The sequence below is a fragment of the Simochromis diagramma genome, unplaced genomic scaffold (genome assembly GCF_900408965.1).
Source record: "Simochromis diagramma unplaced genomic scaffold, fSimDia1.1 OVJJ01000557.1, whole genome shotgun sequence".
In the NCBI taxonomy this organism is placed as follows: Eukaryota; Metazoa; Chordata; class Actinopteri; order Cichliformes; family Cichlidae; genus Simochromis; species Simochromis diagramma.
In genome coordinates, this window is record NW_024387156.1 from 2,406,714 (window position 1) to 2,428,819 (window position 22,106).

At 42.0% G+C, this 22,106-nt stretch overlaps 1 protein-coding gene across 3 annotated transcripts in view; it reads right to left on the minus strand.

The window, feature by feature from the left end:
• The window catches only part of arhgap39 (Rho GTPase activating protein 39), a 62,390-nt gene extending 41,516 nt beyond the window's left edge, over positions 1-20,874 (minus strand). Inside the window, exon 1 of one of the 3 annotated variants that reach the window (XM_040048507.1) lies at positions 18,077-20,873. In XM_040048507.1, the coding sequence (XP_039904441.1) occupies positions 18,077-18,087 (11 nt within the window). In that variant the 5' untranslated portion in view covers positions 18,088-20,873. Of the gene's footprint in view, positions 1-18,076 lie in introns of all 3 variants that reach the window. The other 2 variants (XM_040048508.1, XM_040048509.1) reach the window with 2 other exon arrangements.
• Between the last annotated feature and the right edge of the window lie 1,232 nt (positions 20,875-22,106).

Below are 22,106 nucleotides of genomic sequence, written 5' to 3' on the forward strand. Positions count from 1 at the left end.
ATTACTACATCTTATATGCTCAAAATACACATTAATATTGTAATATTAATATATTGTAATAATAGACTGTGATAAATATATTCCATTTTATTTAATTTTATTCAATTTTATTTATATCGCACCAAATGACAACAGTCAACTCAAGGTGCTTTATATTGTAAGGTAAACTCTCTACAGTAATATAGACAAAACCAACAATTTAACAGTCATATGATCCCCTATGAGCAAGTACTTGGCAACAATGGGAAAGAAAACCCCCCTTTTCAACAGGAAGAAACCCCCAACAGGGGCAAGCTTAAGGCTCTTCCTATCATTGTACTTTCTTTAAAAATGTATTTATTTTTTTGCCTTTCAGCATTTATTGAATAGAGAGACAGTGTAGATAGACAGGAAAGTGGGGAGAGAGAGAGAGAGAGAGAGGGGATGACATGCAGCAAAGGGACTCAAACCCGGGCCTACTGCTCTCTGGCCATAATACATATGGTCGCCTGCTCACCCACTGAGCTAAAACGGTGCCACCTCCCACTGTACTTTTAAATATGCTAGGAACCACAAGTACGCTTGCAGTTTGAGAGTAAAGTGCTCGATTAGCAGCGATGTGGTATTATGCAGACTTTACGATAAGCTGGGGCCTTTAGATGCTGTTCTGGGTTCTTTTGTGACCTATATGGGTTTTCAGCGTGCTCTGGGAGACATTTTGGTAGGCCGGTCACTCCTGGGATGGTTCATCGCTGTTCCAAGATTTTCCATTTGTGGATAATCGCTCTCACTCTGGTTCACTGGAGTACTAAACCCTAAAGAAATGATGTTGTAACCCTTCCTAGACTGATAAACGTCAAACGTTCTATTTAAGCGATTTCTTGATTCAACAGGCCTGGCAGTAATCAGGCCCGGGTGTGGTAGTACAATTAAACTCAGCTTTCAAAAACAAGAGGAAATAAAGAAGATTAAAGCTGCAAGCTGCAAGGATCTTGCACTTGTGGCTAACCCCTGCCGAACACCTTAAATGCCCACTAGGTGGCAATGGAGAGTCTATTGAATAATCGATAGATTACTCACAATTACTAAAATAATCGATAGCTGCAGCCCTACATGAAATAGCTTATTAGTTTTTTCCATTACATTTGTGACCTAGAAAATAAGCAAAATGACTTAACTGGGTTAGGATTAAGTTCAGTGATATCGAGAATATATGGGGGAGTGATGTGCTTGCAGTCATTCCCCAAATCTATGTGAATGTTATCATGACCACTGGTTAATGATCTTAAGAATTTTCATACTAACGATCATGAAAATAAACTCAAAGTCAGTTGTGTTTGTTTCGGGAAACTGCTGAGACTGAAGACGTCACTTGAATGAGTGACAAAACATTTCTCCCATTAAAATACAGATGAGAGAAAATTGAGGCAGCAACTAATTGGGCAAAACCCAGACTTCTGAGGCAGATCACTTTCCAATAGCTAAAAGAATGATTCAGCACTCTACGCATACTAACACAGCTTGATCTTAAAAAAGAAAAACAGATCCCCAACAGTGTCACCCACAAAGCACCCCCACACCATCACACCTCCTCCTTCACGGTGGGAACCATGCATGCAGAGACCATCCGTTCACCTTTTCTGCATCACACAAAGACAGGGCGAGTGGAACCAAAGATCTCAAATTTGGACTCATCAGACCAAAGCAGAGATTTCCACTGGTATAATGCCCATTCCTTGTGTTTCTTGGCCCAATCAAATCTCTCCTGCTTGTACTTTTGGACACATTGAAAGTTTTAGCGATTTTTTGGACTGAGTGACATTCAGTTCTTAAATTAATGATGAACTGTTGTTTCTCTTTACTTAGCTGATTGGTTTGTGCAATAATATGAATTCTAAAAGTTGTCAAATAGGGCTGTCAGCTGTGTACAAACCTGACTTCTGCACAACACAACTGATGGTCCCAACACCATTAAGAAGGCAAGAAATTCCAGAAATGAACCTTGACAAGGCACAGCTGTGAAGTGAAAACCATTTCAGGTGACTACATCATGAAGCTCATTGAGAGAAGGCCAAGGGTTTGCAGCGCAGCCAACAAAGGGTGGCTTCTTGAAAAATCTAAAATATAAGACATATTTAGAGTTACTTATCAACTTTTTTTCTTTTCTATGTAATTCCATATATCTTGCTTCATATATTTGATGTCTTCAATATGTATCTACAATGTAGATAGTGGTAAAAACATTAAATGAGAAGGTGTGTCCAGACTCTTGACTGTTTGGTGTTCATTAAAATGCTCTCAGAATACGGCAAATGTACAATGATTCAGCTCATAAATCATGACACTCTGCTCTCCCCAACATAAGCTCACTTAATAGGTTGAAAGTATCAGTATCAGTATCGGTAATACTTCCCTTAATTTACTTGGTATCAGATCGATACCAAACTCTGTGGTATCCTACAGCACTAGCACAAACAACATGTCAGGCCAAAACTGTACATCTTAAAGAATATATACCAGGAAAGCTGATCTGGCAACCGTATCGGGCTTTAAGGATGTCCTGTGGCAAGTTACAATGTTCCAACTGCAACTACAAATGCTTTCAGATGGGGAGCTGGTGGCACACAAAGGTATTTCTTGGCCAGGCATCTCACTGCTGAATAGGCAACTTCATGTTCCTTCCACCATTTAAGAGGGTCAGCATGCAGTCACTGCAGTGACTGCAGTGACATGACAGAGATACATTTAAAAATGTATCTCTGTCATGTGTCAGCTGAGTCCTCAGTCACAATCCTCAGTCTAATACAAGCACAGACACACACCTGACACTTCTGTCAGTCTGCCCCAGGACAGCTGTGGCTACAACTGTGGTTTGCCTCCACCAGTGTGTGAATGTGAGAGTGTCTAGAAAATATATAAATGCAATCCATTATAAGACCGATAGTTTATGTACGTTTCAGCTGCATAACTGGTAGATCTGTAAGTTGGCTATCACTTATGAAAATACTTGTCTGATGGTCAATAGACATATTTAGCTCTGTAGCTGATTCTATAAACTTTGTATTTAACATTATGCCTACCATATTTTTTCTTACTTCAAATCAACTGATTCAGTATCGCACTCACCAAAGGCAAGATGAAGTCTGTGACCAAAACACTGCAAGCTCAGCCACTTGGTCAGCTGAACCACCTTGACTCTATGTCAGTCATTAAAGCTTCAGGTTGAACTTCCAGCTTACGAGGCCAACCTGCAGAGCTTCACTTATATGCGCTCCCATGTGGTGTTGGAGGAAGTAGCTGGTCTGGAAACAGACACTTCAGTTTACAATTAAATGTTTCAGTGACACTCGTGTATGACTCACAGATCCTGTGAGCCATTATTGCCACATATGTACATGGCGGGCACATATGTGCCTGGCACATATCGGCACTGATATGTGGTCCAGTGTTTTTAGTGATATGACAGGCCACTGCTTTAGTAATGTCACTCCACGTCTCACTTTTTCACTCACAGCACAGGTATATTTGTTTTTTAGTGTGGTTTGTATCGGGCAGGAGACTGAAAATACTGCACGGTCTGGGCTACAGCACGCAGTTTCACACATTCTTCATACTGCACTTTATGGTGCTGTTGTAAATGGTGGAAAAGATTATAAGTGGTTGAACCATCTCCAAGTAACTGAGCCACTGTTTTTCTTTCTACCACCCAGCTCCTCTTCAATAGCTACCATCCAGTTCAGATCCGTCTCCATTCTGTCACTGGCTGCAGGTGTAGCGATTGGGGAGGGGGGGTTTGTTCGGTGAGGAAGAGAGGTGGGGCAGAGTGACATTGTGTAGAGACAAATGTGGACAAGGCTCTATACTTATACAGCATCGACTACATCCATATAAATGATATGGTCTCATCTTATATCTAGCATGAAAGCATATCAGTATTTCTTAAAAACACTATATCTCACCCATTCCTAATATAAACATACATAAGCAATGTTTGCTTTAGCAAGAAAGATATAAAGTGTTTCATTAGGAAGCAGTTCAGTTATGTATCATCATCCTGATAATAATTGTGTTTTTTAACTGCAACGTCTGGTTGTGATTGCTGCATACAAATTACATGCAACAATAATATACATTATGTATTAGAAAAGATGTAAACTTACCACACACACATTTGGGTGAAGAAAAGTTAAATTGCTTAGGTTTCAAATATTGTGATCCAGGGATCTGATGAAATTCCCATGGTTGATCAGACTCTAAAGACATATTTATGTCAGATTAAGACAAATTAAAAATACTTTCTAATTTCTAATTTGGAAACATCAATGTTACTGCTGTTAGACACACATTACACACAAAATGCCAGCTTAATGCATGGTCTAAAAAGCTTCCTTGAAACAGTGGTCTTGAGGCACTTACTTACAAGGAGACACAAGAAACACAGGATAAACTAAATGTGGGATGAACTAAATCTAAGAAATTCTTGTTTTATTCTTGTTCTCTTATTTTTTTTGCACAGCACTTTCATCAGCTGTTATGTTGTTTTAAAGTGCGTTAGAAATAAAGTGGAAAGTTTATAAAGGCTCATGTGATGCATGGTTGGGCATGTGAAATTAGCTTAACAGCTAAACCATAAAAATCACACGTTGTGAATACATGCTCCTAAAATTTAGGGCAACATTCGAGACCTGTAGCGAGTAATTGAAAGTAGAAACATAGTAAACTCCCATGAGAAATTACCGAATAGGCAGGACTGAAACAGGATCTGGAACTTTTTGCCACCAGATCCAATATTTAGGTTAGTAAAGACCCTCCATGAAAGTAGGACTGGACAGATGGTTTGAAAGAGTAAAAGAGGCCATTTATGTCCACTGTGAATGACCATTAAACTGTGAATTAAACAGGTGTTGGCTTACGACACCAATTGTTAACCAAGTACAATGCAGACTTGAGATCCCTTCCAACACCAGTTTGGGTGTTTGTTGGTTTGGTGTTTTGTTTTTTGTTTGTCTTTTTTAAAACTCAGTTTAAGTTTATTCTATAGAAAACATCCGGTTACCAAGTTATCAGTTAATCAGCTCTAGTGTCAGGATCCTGGAGGAGATCATTTTGCTCAGCTTTCCTATAACTGGTACATGAACTCATTCTTATATAGCGCTTTTCTACTCTACAAGCACTGAGAGTGCTTTATACAACATTCCTCATTAACCTATTCGCACCCTTTCATACAACACTTCTTGTGTTTAAGTGCTTTTTATCAGACATTCACACTCTGCTGGACACATTGGAGAGTAACTTGGGGTTAGTATCTTGGCCAAGGATATTTGGCATACAGACTGGAGCAGCCAGGGATCGAATCACCAATCTTCAGATTAGAAGGTGACCAGTTCTACCTTCTTGCTACTACAGCAAGTGTAAAAGCATTCACAACTGATTAAACCTAAAAATATCAATTATTGATAGTCAATTTGCTGCTTAACCTCCTAAGTCCCGAACCCTTTCACGGCATGCATTTTTAATTTCTCTTTGATATTTGGGCTGATTGGGACCTGATGAATGTAAAAACAAAGAATTACCAGATTTTTTTTTTTTTACCTGATTTTTGTTTCTAAGAGAAATGAGAGACACATATGAGGATATTCGTTTAACATTTTGATCGAACAGTAGCAGTATAATGTCCTCATAAGTGGATATCAGGCCCTTGTAGAGTAAAATGGACTATTTTGGTCTACATAACTCAAAATGTGATGTCCACATATGTGGACGCCAGGTCCTAGGAGGTTAAAGGACCGTGCTGAATCAATCCTGTGCACTGAGCCAAAGGCCTACCACACCTGGTGCATGGTCTTTCAATTAGTGAAACATAAAGACCTGCTTGACCTCTAATTTTCTGCTTCTAAATTCAGATAAAACTGAAGTTAATTTACTCGGCCCTAAAAGTCTTAGGCTACGTTCACACTGCAGGTCTTAATGCTCAATTCCGATTTTTTGATCAAATTCGATTTTTTTGTCTGCTTGTTCACACTACAAATAAAATGTGACAGCAAACGCGTTCTAGTGTGAACCCTCAAAGCTGCCCGCATGCGCAAAAGAAGACGTCACACACAACACGCTCTGTTTAGACCCAGAGCAAACAGTATTGTTTGACTGATGGCCCTTAATATAAAGACTTCGGACTTTATGTTTCCCAATTTTGCTTTAAGTTATAAAGTTATTTTGTTATTTAGATATGGCCTAATAATGATCCTTATTGCTGTTTTAGAGGAGCGGTGCTTCAAAGGATAGTTGGAAATGTCTGTCAAAATCTGCAGATTATACAGTACAAATAAAATGTTCACGTTTCTCCAACGTTGTCTTCCCAACAGTTTCACTAACATCTACACTGGATGGCCAGGAAGCGTTCGCGATGTCTTCTCGGGCGTTTTTTCGGGCGCTGATAATTGGCATCTGTCTTGTGTCAGTGACGTAAAAGACGGATTTAATGCAACATGATCGTTCAAACAGCAGTCGCTTTTTTAAAACATCAGATATGTATCAGATTCAGTACCACATACGAAAGTGACCCAGATCGGATTTGAAAATATCGGATTTGTGCCGTTCACACTGTCATACCGTGATCGGATATGGGTCGCATAGGGTCAAAAAAGTCCGATTTGATGCGCTTTCGCCTGCAGTGTGAACGTAGCCTTAAAAATATGGAGTTTAATCTTACTCTGGGTGGCATTACCATAGCCTCCAGTAACAGTGAGGAATGTTGGAGTCATTTTTGAGTAACGTAGGTCTAATGTGCCTTGTAAACAAATATATAATACTGCTTTTTTCCAATTAGAAGCATCCTGTCTGAGAGCAAGCTGAAAAACTAGTTTGTGCAATTACTCCTTCTTGGCTAGAACACTAATGCATTATTGTCAAAACTCCCTAAAAACTTCAGTTAAACCAAAATGTTGCAGCAAGAGTACTGACAGCATATTTCACCCACACTAGCTCCCTGTTAAATCCAGAATCCAATTTAAAATCCTTCTCACCACATACAAGGTCTTGAATAATCAAGCTTCATCTTATTTTAAAGACCTTACAGTATCGTATCACCCCAATAGAGCACTTCACTTTCAGACTGCTGGTGTATTTGTTGTTCCTGGAGTATTTAAAAGTGGAATGGGAGGGCCTTCTCTTCCTAAGTCTGTTCTGTTAGAGGTTTCTTCCTGTTAAAAGGGAGTTTTTCCCATTGTCACCAAGTATTTGCTCATAGGGGTCATCTGATTTTTAGGTTTTTTTTTCCCTATTTTGTCTCTATGATTGTACAGCCTTTACCTGACAGTTTAAAGCAGCTTGAGGGAGCTGCTGTTGTGATTTGGTGGTATACAAATAAAATGGAATTGAACTCAATAATGAAGCCGGGTTCAAGGAACATTGCATTGCCACATAATGCCCTATAACACCGGACCTTAAAGAAACACTGTAAGATATAGAAACGACAACAAGACCTTCTCCATGATACAGTCACTCTCCTTCAGATGCCCACCCCGGTTCACAGGATGGTGGAAGAAGATTCCATGGCTGAAACAGAGGGCGTACCTGAGGCAGATGACATGGCAACTACTCTGACACCTGTTCTTACTGCAAACAAAAAAGACATGCTGGGCCTGTGACTGCCCCATGAAGAGGGGCTAGAAGTGTTAATGGACCAACTGACCAAGCGAGGTGTTCCAGAGGAGGAAGCCACAGCTGCATATAACACACACACACACACACACACACACACACACACACACACTCCTTGCGTTGTGGTGGTGCTAATGACACATTCATTTTTATGCTCCCCTCTCGTCCCTGATAATCTGTTGGTTGGCGATTTGATGTTTCTGATGGTGCGTGCGTGCGTGCGTGCGTGCGTGCGTATGCAGACACACACAGACATATATATCTGTAATCACACTCCTTCTGCAGCTGTTCTGGATTTTACTACAAGTGATTTGATTTATATTGTGATTTTGTTTCCATATCCAAAGATCCAAAGCAACTACCAGTGACAACAATACCACATCAGCCTTTTATGGCTGAAGGGTAAAAATGATTGTGAATAGATTGTATACAGGGCAGTAAAAAAGCATTTGCCTCTTTTCTGACTATTAATTTGTCTTAAAATCATTTTTAATATTAGATAAAGATAACCACAGTAAATACAAAATGCAGTTTTTATATGATTGTTGAATTATTTCCATTTTTAAAGGAAAGAGGATTGCCAAATCTGCCAGGCTTTATGTGAAAAATGATTTGCTCTCCTTGTCAAATCATGAACTGGGACTAACCACATGTTTCGGGAAGCTGAGTTAAATTTCACCAGCCGCACTCAGGCCTGATTACTGCCAGACCTGCTGCATCAAGAAATCTCCTAAATAAAACCTGCCAACATGAAAAAGATGTCAAAAAGCAATCCGTCGTGCCACAAACAAAAGAAAACTGAAAACTAAAGCCCTTCACATCTGATAGTCTGCAAAAGGGTTTGGACACTCAAGTGAACCACAGAGAGAGCCACTATTCAAAAATGGGGTAAACTTAAAAATTACTTTAGCATGAGCAGCCACCCAACTGAAACGATTTCAACACCAGATCAACAAATAGATGATCCCCAAGAATTCTGGGAAAATTCTGTGGGCTGACTGATGAGACAAAATCTGAACTTTCTGGGAGGTTTAAGTCCCATTTTACTTGTTGTAAGTTAGTTTGATGTTCATAAAAAGAACATCAAACTAACATCATGGTCTCAGGCTGCTTTGCTGCTTCAGGACCTGGATGACTTGTCCCAAGCAATGGAACCGTGAGTCCTGCTCTCTACCAGAAAACCCTAAAGGAGCATTTCACCTGGCCATCACGTCCCTGAAGCTGAAGCTCTCTCGGGACATGCAGGGAAACAATGATCTGAAACACACCAGCAAGTCCCCCTCTGAATAACTCAAAAAATAAATAAATAAGGTTTAATTCCTTTGATATCCTTTCAAACAAACCTTAATACTCTCCAGTGTGGCTGAAAATAAATAATTAGGCAAAGAGGGCTCGTTGTCAGGGCTCACTGCCAGTTTTCGAAAACTTGCAGATCTTGCTGCCACAGATGGCAAATATGCAAAAACTATGCAAAAACTAAGACATCAGGAAGAGGGAAAATACTTTTTCATAGTAAATATACATACATAACAGGACAGATAACTCTTTGTAGTCGTTGCACAGTCATATCTAGAACAACAGCACAACGAAATTGGAAACTGTCCCACATCTGCACTACGCACAACACAACAACTTAACTTAATAAATAAAAAGAAGAAATAAAAAGAACGAGTGTATGAATAAAAGGATTGAGTGTATGTTTCATTGCACGTTGTTGTTGTTGTTGTTGTCGTTGTTGTTGTTATCCCCCCCAAAAAAGTCCACAGAGGTAGCCAATCAGGTCAGCTGTTACCTTTGCTTAGGCCTATTGCTCTGTTGTAAAAGCTGTCCTGAACAGCCTGAACCTCCTGCCAGACGGCAGCAGTTTAAACACCCGGTGTCCTGGGTGTGTACAGTCCCGTAGGATGCTGCGTGCCCTCCTGAGACAGCGAGTGCTGTACAGGTCCTTCAGGGAGGGAAGAGGATGTCCAATGATTTTTGGGCCATATTAATGACCCTCTGAAGTGTCTTTTTGTGTGCCGTGGTGCAGCTGGAGAACCGCACAGAGATGCAGTCAGCACACTTTCAGTGGAGCAGCGGTAAAACACAATCAGCAGCTCCTTCTGCAGGTCCATTTTTCTGAGGATTCTCAGAAAATGGAGATGCTGTTGGGCCTTCTTTAAAACCACCGAGGTGTTTGAGCTTGTCTATGTGCACACCCAGGAACTTGAAACTGGACACCCTTTCCACGCACTCCCTGTTGATGCTGACAGGCTGCAGCTCAGACTTCCTCCTTCTGAAGTCGACTACCAGTTCTTTTGTCGTGGTGTTCTTGAGGTCCAGGTTGGTGTCCGCACATCAATCCGACAGCCTCTGAAGCTCAGCTCTATATCCTGTCTCGTCTCCCCCGGAGATGAGCCCCACCACGGTGGTATCATCTGTGAACTTAATGACTGCGTTGTCTGTGTGGGTACTGACACAGTCATGTGTGTACAGAGTGTATAGTAGGGCTCTGATAGTACGCAGCCTTGTGAAGAGCCGGTGTTAAGGCTGAGGAAAGATGAGGCCCCACTCTAACTCTCTGTACACCAGAGGTGTCCAACTCCAGGCCTCAAGGGCCGGTGTCCTGCAGGTTTTAGATGTGTCCTTGATCCAACACAGCTGATTTAAATGGATAAATTACCTCCTCGACATGTCTTGAAGTTCTCCAGAGGCTGGTAATGAACTAATGACTTGTTGACCCAGGGTGATATCTAAAACTTGCAGGACAATGGCCCTTGAGGCCTGGAGTTGAACACCCCTGCTGTACACTGTCTGAGAGAAAGTCTCCGATCCAGCGGCAGGTGATAGAAAATAGCAACACGGCGGTTAGCACTGTTGCCTCACAGGAAGAAGGTCCCGAGTTCACCTCCACCACCTGGCCACAGTCTTTCTGTGTGGAGTGTGCATATTCTTCCTGTGTTTGTGTAGGTTCTCTCTGGGTACTCCGGCTTCCTCCCACCATCCATAGACATGCGTTTTTTTGAAGGTTAATTTATGATACTAAATTGCCTATAGGTGTGAATGTGAGTGTGAATGGTTGTCTGTCCCTCTGCGTTTAGCTCTGCATAATCTGCTGGCAATCTATCCAGCGTCTACCCGGCCTCTCAACCTTTGGTAGCTGGGATAGGCTCTAGCCCCCACAACTGTGATAAGCAGAAGAGAATGGATGGATGGGATATATCTCTAAAACCTTTTTGCAAAAGAGTAAATGCCACTGTGAGCAAAGTAAAGCACAAAGGATTCCCTTTGTCTTCTCAAAGCTGCTGTAGTGCAGCTGCTAATTAGCATATTTCTGATATAATCAGTAAAGGGTTGCCTTTAAAATAATTTACCAGTTCTACAAAACAGAGACAAAAATAGACCAGTCTTCTATTCTAAAACACATTCAGAAAACCCAGCACAATTTAATGGACAGAAATATAAATACTGTGTGGATATTTTAAGAGAATTATGAAACTCTCTTTAATTAAACATTTTCTTATATTTTACATGTTACTTCTTTTCTTAAAGGAATGCATATAGCGTTGTGTTCACACACACAATCCGCTACTAGCAGCAGCAGCAGCCTTGTTTTCTTCTATGCCAGAGTACAGAAAAAATGGTTATTATTCTCCAGTTTATTCTTCATACAGATGCTTGTAACATGTAATTGGCATGTTAAGCCAATTAACATGGCTGTCATCCATTTACTTTTCAGCTTCCTTTTCTTCTCTTCAATTTCCCCTCACAGAGAACCATCTGTCAGGGCCTGCATCCCCAGTTAGCAGCCAGCGGAGTCGTAACACTTTGTTGTCTTCAACAGGTCTTCCCTAATCAGCCAATCACATGACAGCAGCTCAGTGCATTTAGGCATGTAAATGTAGTTGAGATTCTTGAGACAACCTATTTTCTGTTGGCTTCCAGCAGCATTACATCGCATGTCACATAGATCGAATAACCTCAAACTGGTTTCTTGAACACAACGGTGATTTCACTGTGCTCAGATGGCCTCCAGAGTCACCACATTGTAATCCAACAGAGTACCTCTGGGATGTGGTGGAATGAGACGTGTACATCACGGATGTGCATGATGTACAAATCTGCAACATTTGTTTGAGGTTATCATGTAAATCAAAATCTGTGAGGAATGTCTCCAGCACCTTGATGAATCTATGTCACAAAAGAAAGGCTATTTCTTAAAACAAAAGGCGATTGAGCCTGGTACCAGCACGGAGTACCTAACAGTGTCCAGTTAAAGTATACTCCATTTTACTACAACTACATTTCCAATAAATCTGTTTTCCTGGACATGAGTTTCTATTTCATTATTAGGCAACAGAATTAGCATGAAACAGGGCTGTTTAACAACTATGTGTTAACCAGTGATGTTCCACCCTGATAAAAGCAGTGCTTGACTTGTGAAATCTAAAAGCAGAAATCATTTAAAACATACAAAAGTAAAGCAATCGGTCTCTTTTTATCTCACACAGCACGGCCATAAAGCTCCTCACCTGTCAATATGTATATACAGCCTTTAAATTACTGCTATCTTGTGGTTGACTGCTGCAATTATTTCATTGAAGACTAGCTCTCTCCGTAATGCGGGCGTGTCCATCTTCAGCACTGGCTGGAGCTGGGCAAGCTGAGAGGCAGGCAGCATTGTGGATAAAACCAGAGTGCGAGGCAAGCTGCTGCTGGTCTGCTTTCACTGCTCTGAAATCAGTTACTATCCACGCTTCATATAGAAACACACCTAGGATTAGCAAGTAAACAAGCTTCAGTGATTTAGCATAGTAACAGATGAGTTTCCTGTTGCCAACCACTTAGAGCAATGTATGTGATAATGTGATGTAGACAATGAAAAGACAACATGACGGCGTACCGCTGAGAGGTCTTGCATTCAGTCATCTTTTTGTACATCTGTTATACAATTTCATCAACGCGATGTTGGACAAACCTCATGTTCAGCAGATAAGACCTCTTGTTACTGGGTCTACAGAGTGATGGGATTCTTACAACAGAGGTTCTTCACTCCCACAACATAAGGATAACAAACAGAAACAAAGCTGTAGAGCCAGTGTGAAGGAAAGAATAAGGAAAACGCTTCAAAAGCCTCCGCTCCTCAGCCTTTTCCTTACAAAAGCCAGGTCTATTGTGAACAAAAATGGATGAGGTGAGGACAATAGTTCATTGGGGACTGCTGCACCCAGCAATACCTGATGAAACGCCCCCTACTTCAAAAACAGTTAAAACATGGGCTGGGTGCTTCCTTGCAGCTACAAGACTGTGTTGAGAATACAGACTGGAGTATTTTTGAATCTCAGGACCTGGAGGAGTACACTACATCCATACTCTCCTAACCACTGTCACCGCTGACAAATGCATCCAGGTGTATGCCAGCCACAAGCCCTGGATGACACGTGAGGTCAGGACCCTGCTTAGTAACAGAAACACTGCTTTCAGGTCGGATGACTTGGAACTGCACAATGCAGCCACGGCAAACCTGAAAAGGGGCATCAGACAGGCCAAGCTGGATTATAACAACTAAGGACCATCTCCAGAACAACAACTTGAGGCAACTGTGGCTGGGGGTCCAAAACATCACTAACTACAACCCCAGACCCAGGGCTGTCGATGGTGATGTTGTGCTAGCGGAGACGTTGAACTGCTTCTTTGGCCGCTTTGAACAAAAAACACCAGACACAGTCACACCACACACACAGGCCAACACCAGCCACATCTTTGTGTTGGAGAATCATGACATGAGACGCATGTTAAGGACAGTTAACAGGACCCCCAGAAATGCAGCAGGACCTGATTGCATCAGGTGCTGAAGGTCTGTACAGACCAGCTCACAACCTGTCCTTAGCACAGACCACTGTCCCACCCTGCCTGAAGGCCTTGACCATTCATGGCTGTCCCAAAAGGAAAACCACCAGCAGCCTAATTAACTTCCACCCAGTGGTTCTCACTCCATTCGTTATCGAGTGTTTTGAGAACCTGGTCAAAAGTCACATAATTCGAGGACCATGTAAATTGAACCCCCACAAGTTTACACAGAGGGATAATAGAGGATGCCGTAGCCACTGCTAGCCGCACAACCTTGATTCATCTAGAGCACAAGGACAGTTATGCTAGGCTTCTTTTCACTGACTTCAGCTCAGCATTTAACACAAACACCCCTAGCAGACTGGGAACAAAACTAATCAACCTCGTCCTCCCATACTCCATCTGACTCTGGATTAAGGACTTCCTGAGAGTCCGCCCACAGTGAGTTAAAGAAGGGCCCAAACTTTACCCAACATTCAGCCTCAACATTGGCTTGCCATAGGGATGTGTGCTGACTCTCCTGCTGTACACTCTCTACACACCCGACTGCACCCAAGCAACTCAATAGTGAATTTCACAGATAACATGTCAGCGGTTGGACTCATCATGGGGGAAGATGAGTCTGCATACAGGGACAAGGTAGAGAAACTGGCATCATGGTGCAGCACTAACGACCTTTTCCTCAACACCACAAAAACAAAAGAAATAATAGCGAACTTCAGAAGAAGCACATCTAATCGTCATATACATGAAGAAGCACATCTAATCGTCATATACATTAATGGGTACTGTGTGGAGAGGCTCTGACTTGAAGGTTCTGGGCTTGTGCCTGAGTGATGACCTAACCCAGAAAACCAACACCTGCGATGACCAAGAACCCACAGCAGCAGCTCCCCTTCCTGAGGGTCCTGAAAAACATTACCCCAGCCAAGAAGTTCCGGGTGTCCTTCTATAGGTTGATTACTGTTCAGTATACTGGCACACATACCAGTGTGGTATGCCATGTGTACAGCTCAGCTGTTACTGTCGGGAAGGAGTCACATTCATAACATATCAAGCAACTACTGATATTCACTGCAATGAAACGACAAGTATAGCACGCTTCAATATTTCCTGCATGACCAAGTGAACTTAACAACATCTAAAGAATAATTCAATCAAATATTCACAACACACATACGACAAGGCTGTTGCAATAATAAATAACAATAAATGAACATTGTTACATCTTTACTAACCTGTGCAATACCCAACCTGTGTAACCAATACACAATGACTGAAGCACACACACACACACGCATGTATATATCTATTTATTTATATTTCTATTCTGTTTCTACTGTGTTTATTTACTAGAAAGGTTTTTAATTTTGTATTTTTGTGAATAGTTAGATTGCTTTCTTTGCACTGAATGAGACTGCATATAATTTTGTTGCACTTTTGGCATATTGACGATAAAAAGACTTCTCGCTGCTTGCCTTCCTGTAAAAGTCATCACACACTGCTGGTGATAAACAGTATCCATTTCCAAGGTGGTGGTAAGATCTGTTAAAATCCAGGCCATAGAAAATAGTCACACACAACGGTTTACAAAGTGTGAGGCTACTGTAGTTATAATTAATTTAGTTATTACACTTTAAATAATTACTCAGAGAGGCAATTAGTCCAGCTCATTCAGTTACATTATCTTGTCCATGAGGCAACAGTGCTAACCACCGCACCACTGTACGGCTTCAGTATCTTGTAATTTGCTAAAATGTTGACAGTGGACACACAATCCCTCACCAGTAACATATCTGCTTGCTTTTTTCTGTAAAATATGCTAAATCAGACTTTTTTTATCTGCTTTTGGTGTCTTCAGCAGCATTAACTTTTCATGGTTATGTTTAGGCATTATTAACCACACTTTGGTTGTGGTGACAGAAGGATTGCGAGTCTGTAGTGAACAAGACACAACATATTCACCACTACTCATCCAACACTATTACACGTTTCATTCACCCAACGAAACACATTCATGCCTAAGCATATGCATGATTACACACCATCTTACACAAGGAAGACAAGGGATGGGAATTCGTAACAAGTTAGCAGTTACGATTCCATGATCAATATCACTTATTGATTCAATTCCTTATTGATTCTCATTGCGCTCTTAAAGACATCAATGGTCATCAGTGTTGGAGTATTACTCAAAAAAGTAATGGATTGCACAAAACACTTTTATTCAAAGTAACGCAGTACATTACTTAATTACTCCCAGTAGAAAGTAATTCATTATTCAACTCGTTACGTTACATTGAGTTTCTCCATAACACAATTACTAGTTAACAATTTAAACCTTTAGGTTACAGTTCCACACAGCAAAACAAATCCCCATCATAATGTGGACACACATATGATCTTTCTCTTAGCGTTTAGGTATAAACACAAAGCCGACAAGACGAAGCAAAGATAAGAACCAGCCCAAAGAGTCTTCAAAGCGACGTCCACAGTGATTCTGCTTTAGAAACATGAAACGGTAGAAACGGAGGCTGCAGCCTGACTGTTCATCACTGCTTTTGTTACCAGTTAAAGTTCAGGGTCTGGCTGCTGTGGTCAGGTCAGCAGTCACTCAGCTTTAACATACCTCTGGGTTCTTGCTAGCTTAGTGTTAGCATGCTGTCTGTGCAGGCACTTGCAAAGAGGCAAAGTTGTGTTAGCACCATAACGCCTAATAACCATAACGTCTTGGATCCAGTTTGCACTTTACAACTGGGCTCTCATCATTCTATGCAATAGAAATAAAAGTTCAGTCCATATCCCTGCTGTACACTGCTCTACTGCACACAAACTGAAATCAGCTGATTGTAGTGCAAGTGGAACCAATAAGCAGGATCAATAGGTAAGCAGACTAACAATTCCAAGGAAGTGAGCTGCTGGGAACACTGGCTCTCAAATCCCTACTTAAGAACTCAAGGAGCATGAGATCAATTTATCCACCTTCCAACTGGTGGACAACCCGCGCTACCACCTGAGCCACAGGTACCAGTTTAACTTCTACAAGACTGCGGCAGCAATTCTTAGTTTGCATTACTTTTACTTCTTATCCTCAACCTTTAACTACACCATCCAATCGTCACTGGCTAATACAGCAAATAAAGCAGATACGTGAGTTTTCTTTTGACTTGGTTCTCTGTGAAAGTAATATATGAAACATAAAAACTCACACAATCAGGGTGGCGAGAAGAAGGTGGTGTAAAGCGGGCTAAGATTCTGATGCTTTTGATCCAAACAACAAGAACAACTGCATTTGAGTCCAAAACTACTTATCTCAAACCTTTCAATTATTACTGTACCCGTGAATCCAGATTTGTTTAAAAATGACCCTTTTTGAACAAATCAATAATCTGAATGGACTGACCTGCAGTAATGATTTGCATGAGGCTAAATGACCCCTGGATATTCCCAGCCTTCATTTATTAACACACCCACATGAGCTTGTTAAGTTCTGGGGACAAACTGCCACGATGTGTTCCACACCCTGACTTTCAAGGCAATCAGCGTGATAAAAAACACGTCCATATTTTTGATGTTGGCAGCTGAAGAACACCGGCCTGGGAGGCTGGATTCACGTCGACTCTACACTCTATTCAAATTCAGCCTGTTTTGTTTATATCCGGAAAGACAGATTTACATGAACAGCATAAGAACCTGTTCGGCCTCATTAAAGAAAATACTATTAAATAGGCGCATGGAGGAAACAGGAGGATTTGCACATACACCAAACAAGTCCTGATCCAGCTGGATTTCTGTCGTTAATTTCCCACCTCCCTGCACTGATCATGGAAGATCATGGCGAACAGAGGGGTGCGATTTTACTCAATGTGGTTAATTCATTATAGGAACACCGAACCTCCCACGCAGAACTACTAAATGAGAAAAAGCTGTTCACGCCTGTGTTATAAAAAACATTGATGTGTTGGGATTTGGCGGAATTTGGTGTTGCGGTTTCTCTACGCTCGAGAGTTAACCACTCATTAACTGAGCTGAGAAACTATTTTGTTTGTTTGTTTGTTGTTCTTCATAATTATAGGCTAGTGAATAAGGAGACATATATGTAGATCTGACTGTGATTGGGCCATGCACCTCTAATTCTAGTGCCGCGCCATGGGAGTCGCCTCGATCCATCACAAGGACGAGATGCTGCAAAGGAGGATTTCTCTATTCGAGCCTCCTCTCGAAGTGATAAGGTGCATTTCCTGTCAGCATCTACTTATAAAAGCAGGTTAGCAGCATTCCAGCAAAGAGATGGGAATTTAGACCGACAGGTGCATCAGCATCTAGCCTCCACGCATCGCTCCTTCCACGCTGACAAATATCCAGATACAACCACCCCGGCGAATAACTAACAACCGAGGGAGATGACAGGGAAAGACACTAAATTCGCACATATGTTCTGCGTGGAAATCCTTGAATCGTGGGAGCGAATACGTGGCGAACTAGCTAGTAAGCACAGCCACCAAGCGAACCGCGGCTGCTAGTCTCATCTCTGGGCTGGCTGCCTCCCTTGGTTCGTGCTCGTTTTTCCCCTCAACAAGCAAAACAGTGCGAGTGTTGCTGGACTTACCTCTCGGCCATTTTCCCGACGGTTTTTAAAATCCGTTCAAGATAAATCCCACAACATCTCCCATGTTGCCTAAATTGCGGTTACCGTCACCGAGTCGGTCATCCGTTCCAGACTTCTATCAAGCCGCCAAAATTAAGGTACAACACATCCGACCATTACTTTCAGCATAAAAGCTTCTCGCCAACGATGTAGGGTCCCAGTGACTGGAGAAACGTTTTATGCAGTTGGGAAGTCCACCGTCAACAAGCACTATACTGCAGCCTGGGTGATCTTATGTCAGCTGTTGTAACATGACAGCAGTTTACTACACTGTTATCCCACAATACGAAGCTCATGTAAAATCACAACCAGAAAATTTGAACGGCAAGATCTCAAGTTTTACCGAGGGACATCTGGAAACCGTCCCTAATGACACACCTATCAACAAAAGCACAAGAGGAAAAATATATATAAAATTTCTGATAGCATCTGCTGTGGGCTTCTTTTTAGTACCACAATGCTTTCCACAGCTTTATGTGGAGGGGAGGCAGGTCTACTCTGTGCCTCCTAAAGTCCACGATCATCTCCTTTGTCTTTGTGGTGTTTCACCGACCTGGGGAATATTTACAGATGCAAATGATCAACAATTTGAAAAACACACCTATCAAAGCAGTTCATCATAATCTCTCACTGATCTGAAATCAATGTCAAATATGCCTGTCTAGACATATACTGACAGTAGGTTATTATTAGGTACTATTTGGACCGTTAAAGTGCTGAACTAAATCCTGTACTTACAAGAGAACCTCTGGTGGATGCCTTAGACTAGGTTTAAAATTGGGTTTAAGGCTGGCTGACAATTGAGATTGTTTTTTATGGTTTTGTGACCAGTTTTTATTGTTGCAGTTGTGCTAGCAGGATAAGAAATGTATTTGGTGTCTTCACAAAGACAGCAGACATATATCTGTGCATGCCGTTTTTAACCCTAAGTGGACATTCAGAGCATTTGCTGCCTAGACCCGCTTCCTAGATTTTTTCCATTGTAAAGAGTTTCTATGCTCCTGTTAACACATCAGCATTTGCTCATTTGGTTTATTTTATTTCATGTTATTATTAGAGAGGATAATATGTTGTAGAGGAAAGGGGGTGAGAGCCAGGTTGTAGAAAGACAGGAGAAAGTGGCAGAGGAATATAAAAGGGTCAGAAAGACGAGAGTGGCAAAAGTCTAGGATGTAACTGTTGCATCTGCAACAGAACACACAAAGAGAAACACACAACAACTGAACAAAAAGTTAGGTACACAAACAAACATACAATTTTGCTGTGATTTGTGTGTGTGCGTATGTGGGAAAGAGTGAGAATGTGTGTGTCTTTGTATGAGCGTTCGTCATGAAACATACTTGAGGATGAGAGACTGGAACAAGGCCCCCAAGGAGCTAGAGGCAGACGGCCCCAGACCCAATAGATCTGGGGTGTCTGCAGCCCCCCAACAGTGCTGAAGACCCAATGCCACACATTCTGATAAAATGTGAATCCCTAAAAACAGCGGAAAGTGGCGGGTCGGGGGGGATGACCTTTTGGATTGGGAACAGGACCTTGGTTGCTCCAGGATTTCTTTGAGAAATTGACTGTTCACACTGAAGTCCACTCCTCTCAGCTTTTGGCCTCAGCTCTTCACCGCCTCTTCTTCTTTAAAATATTCAAAGTTGTTTTGGGTCTGCATCCATCACTTCATTTACCCTCCCAAAAATGGGCATGATGAAAGCTGGTTGTTTAAACCACATTATCAGTTTCAGGTGAATGTGGATGAAATGTCTCTGAGAAGCCTGAAAACAGAACGTTGTCCCTCATGCCGCGGGCCTGAAGCACAACAGTTTTCTTCTGAGAGCCAGGTCATTCATTCAGTGAAGGATTTCACCTACTCTCTGAGGGCCACGTTTTCAGCAACGGGTGTTTCCACCTGCTGCTGGCTGAACTCCTCAGACTCATGCAGCGCCAGAAAGTCTTTATGAAGGAGTTCCAGCGAGGCATGTTTTAAAGCTGGAAAGTTTTTGCATCTATGGACGCCAAAATGTACATCATATCACTGTTGTGTGGAGAAACCGGTTCCAACAGAGTTTTCGGGGCGGTTTCATTTCAAGGATGGCATTCCTTTGCTGCCTAACAATTTATAGTTAGGATGATTTTTCCTTTCATGCACAACCCCCATGCACACAACTAACCTCCACCCACTCTGCCTCCAACTACGCCCGAGCCGAACCAGGGTTTGATGGACCAGGGTCTCTGTGTGGCCTGGGTCCACCATAGCCTGGTGGACCCAGGCCCTTGGAACCTTACTGGTATGCAGGTACATCCCGCTCAAGCTAAGGGAGAGTGTTGTAGGGCCGGGAACATGGAGCACCTGTCCCATCTTCATCCGCAGGCATTTTTTTTTTTTTTTGGGTATACCATCTCTAACCTCTGGGACCTGTGGAGAAACAGAAGAGAGAGTAGGATTAGATGGATCTGCTGGCCACTACTGCAGCGGATCACGGGGATGATCCACCATCATCTGGGCTAGCACCTCCACCGGTAATGCCGTCCACCAGTCTGTAATCACACAGACCGGGTTTTAGACAACACTTTAGCATGAAGGACCCACTCAGGCAGAGAGCTGTGATAATGACAGTTTATTTAGTTTTACAAAAATATTTGACAAAAAATGTCCTCAGGAGTTTTCAATTTCCACAGGCCACAGCGTCTGGCTTTCTTGGCTGGCCCCACCCCTGCATCCTGCTTACAGCACCCCTCTCCAGGTCCATGCCAACATGCGTCTACTCACAAAAGGGAAGGCATGATTAGATTACGAGGGTCAGCTGTGTGGGTCAGCCTTCCCTGACACCACACCCTGCTCCACCCATCCCCTACAGCAGGGGTGTCGAACTCCAGGCCTCGAGGGCCGGTGTCCTGCAGGTTTTAGATCTCACCCTGGGTCAGCACACTTGAATCAAAGGATTAGTTCGTTACCAGGCCTCTGGAGAACTGCAAGACATGTCGAAGAGCTCATTTAGCCATTTAAATGAGCTGTGTTGGATCAAGGACACATCTAAAACCTCCAGGACACCGGCCCTCGAGGCCTGGAGTTCGACACCTGTGCCCTACAGCTAAGCCACAAACCACAACCCGCCACACTTACCTAATTTAAAGGCAAATCTCCAATCTTCCTTTTATCTCTAAAATTCTTGAAAGAATAGTTGTAAAACAGCTAAAAAACCATTTGCAGATAAATAATTTATTTGAAGCATTTCAGTCCTGTTTCAGAACTCATCACAGTACAGAAACAGCGATAGTGAAGGTTACTAATGGCCTCACACAGTTGGCTCATGTCTAGGGAGGCCTGCTGGACCTCAGTGCGATACTGCATACTGGTGAACACAATATTTTGTTACAGGGATTAGAGCATGTCGTAGGAATTAAAGGTGCAGTAGCTTCGGTCATAGCTAATAGACTCCAATATATCCATGTACATGGGAAGTTGTCTTCATGCACAAAGGATAATTATCAGTTCCACGCGATTCCATGCTTGGACTAATTCCGTTTACATTATACATGCTTCCCTTAGGTAGTATCATTCGAAGGCACACAATACATTTTCATTGCTATGTAGTTGACACCCAGCTTAATCTATCCATGAAGCCGATTAGTTAAACTGCAGAAATGTCTTAAAGACATAAAGACCTGGATCACCTGTAATAAATCTTAGAAACATGGTGTCTGATCATACGTATTCTGGATGGCATTACCTTGGCCTCCAGTAACACTGTGAGAATTCTTGTATTCATTTCTCACCATGATATGTCCTTTAATGTGCATATTAGGTAAATATGAAGGACTGATTTCTTGCATTTGCACAAGAGCTCTAAAATCAGAAACATCCTGTCTCAGAGTGATGCTGAAAAGCCAGTTCATGCATTTACTACTTATAGGCTGGACTATTGTAATTTGTTATTATTGGGCTGTCCTAAAAACTTTTGGAAAAGCCTTCAGTTCAATTAAAATGGTACAATTTTGA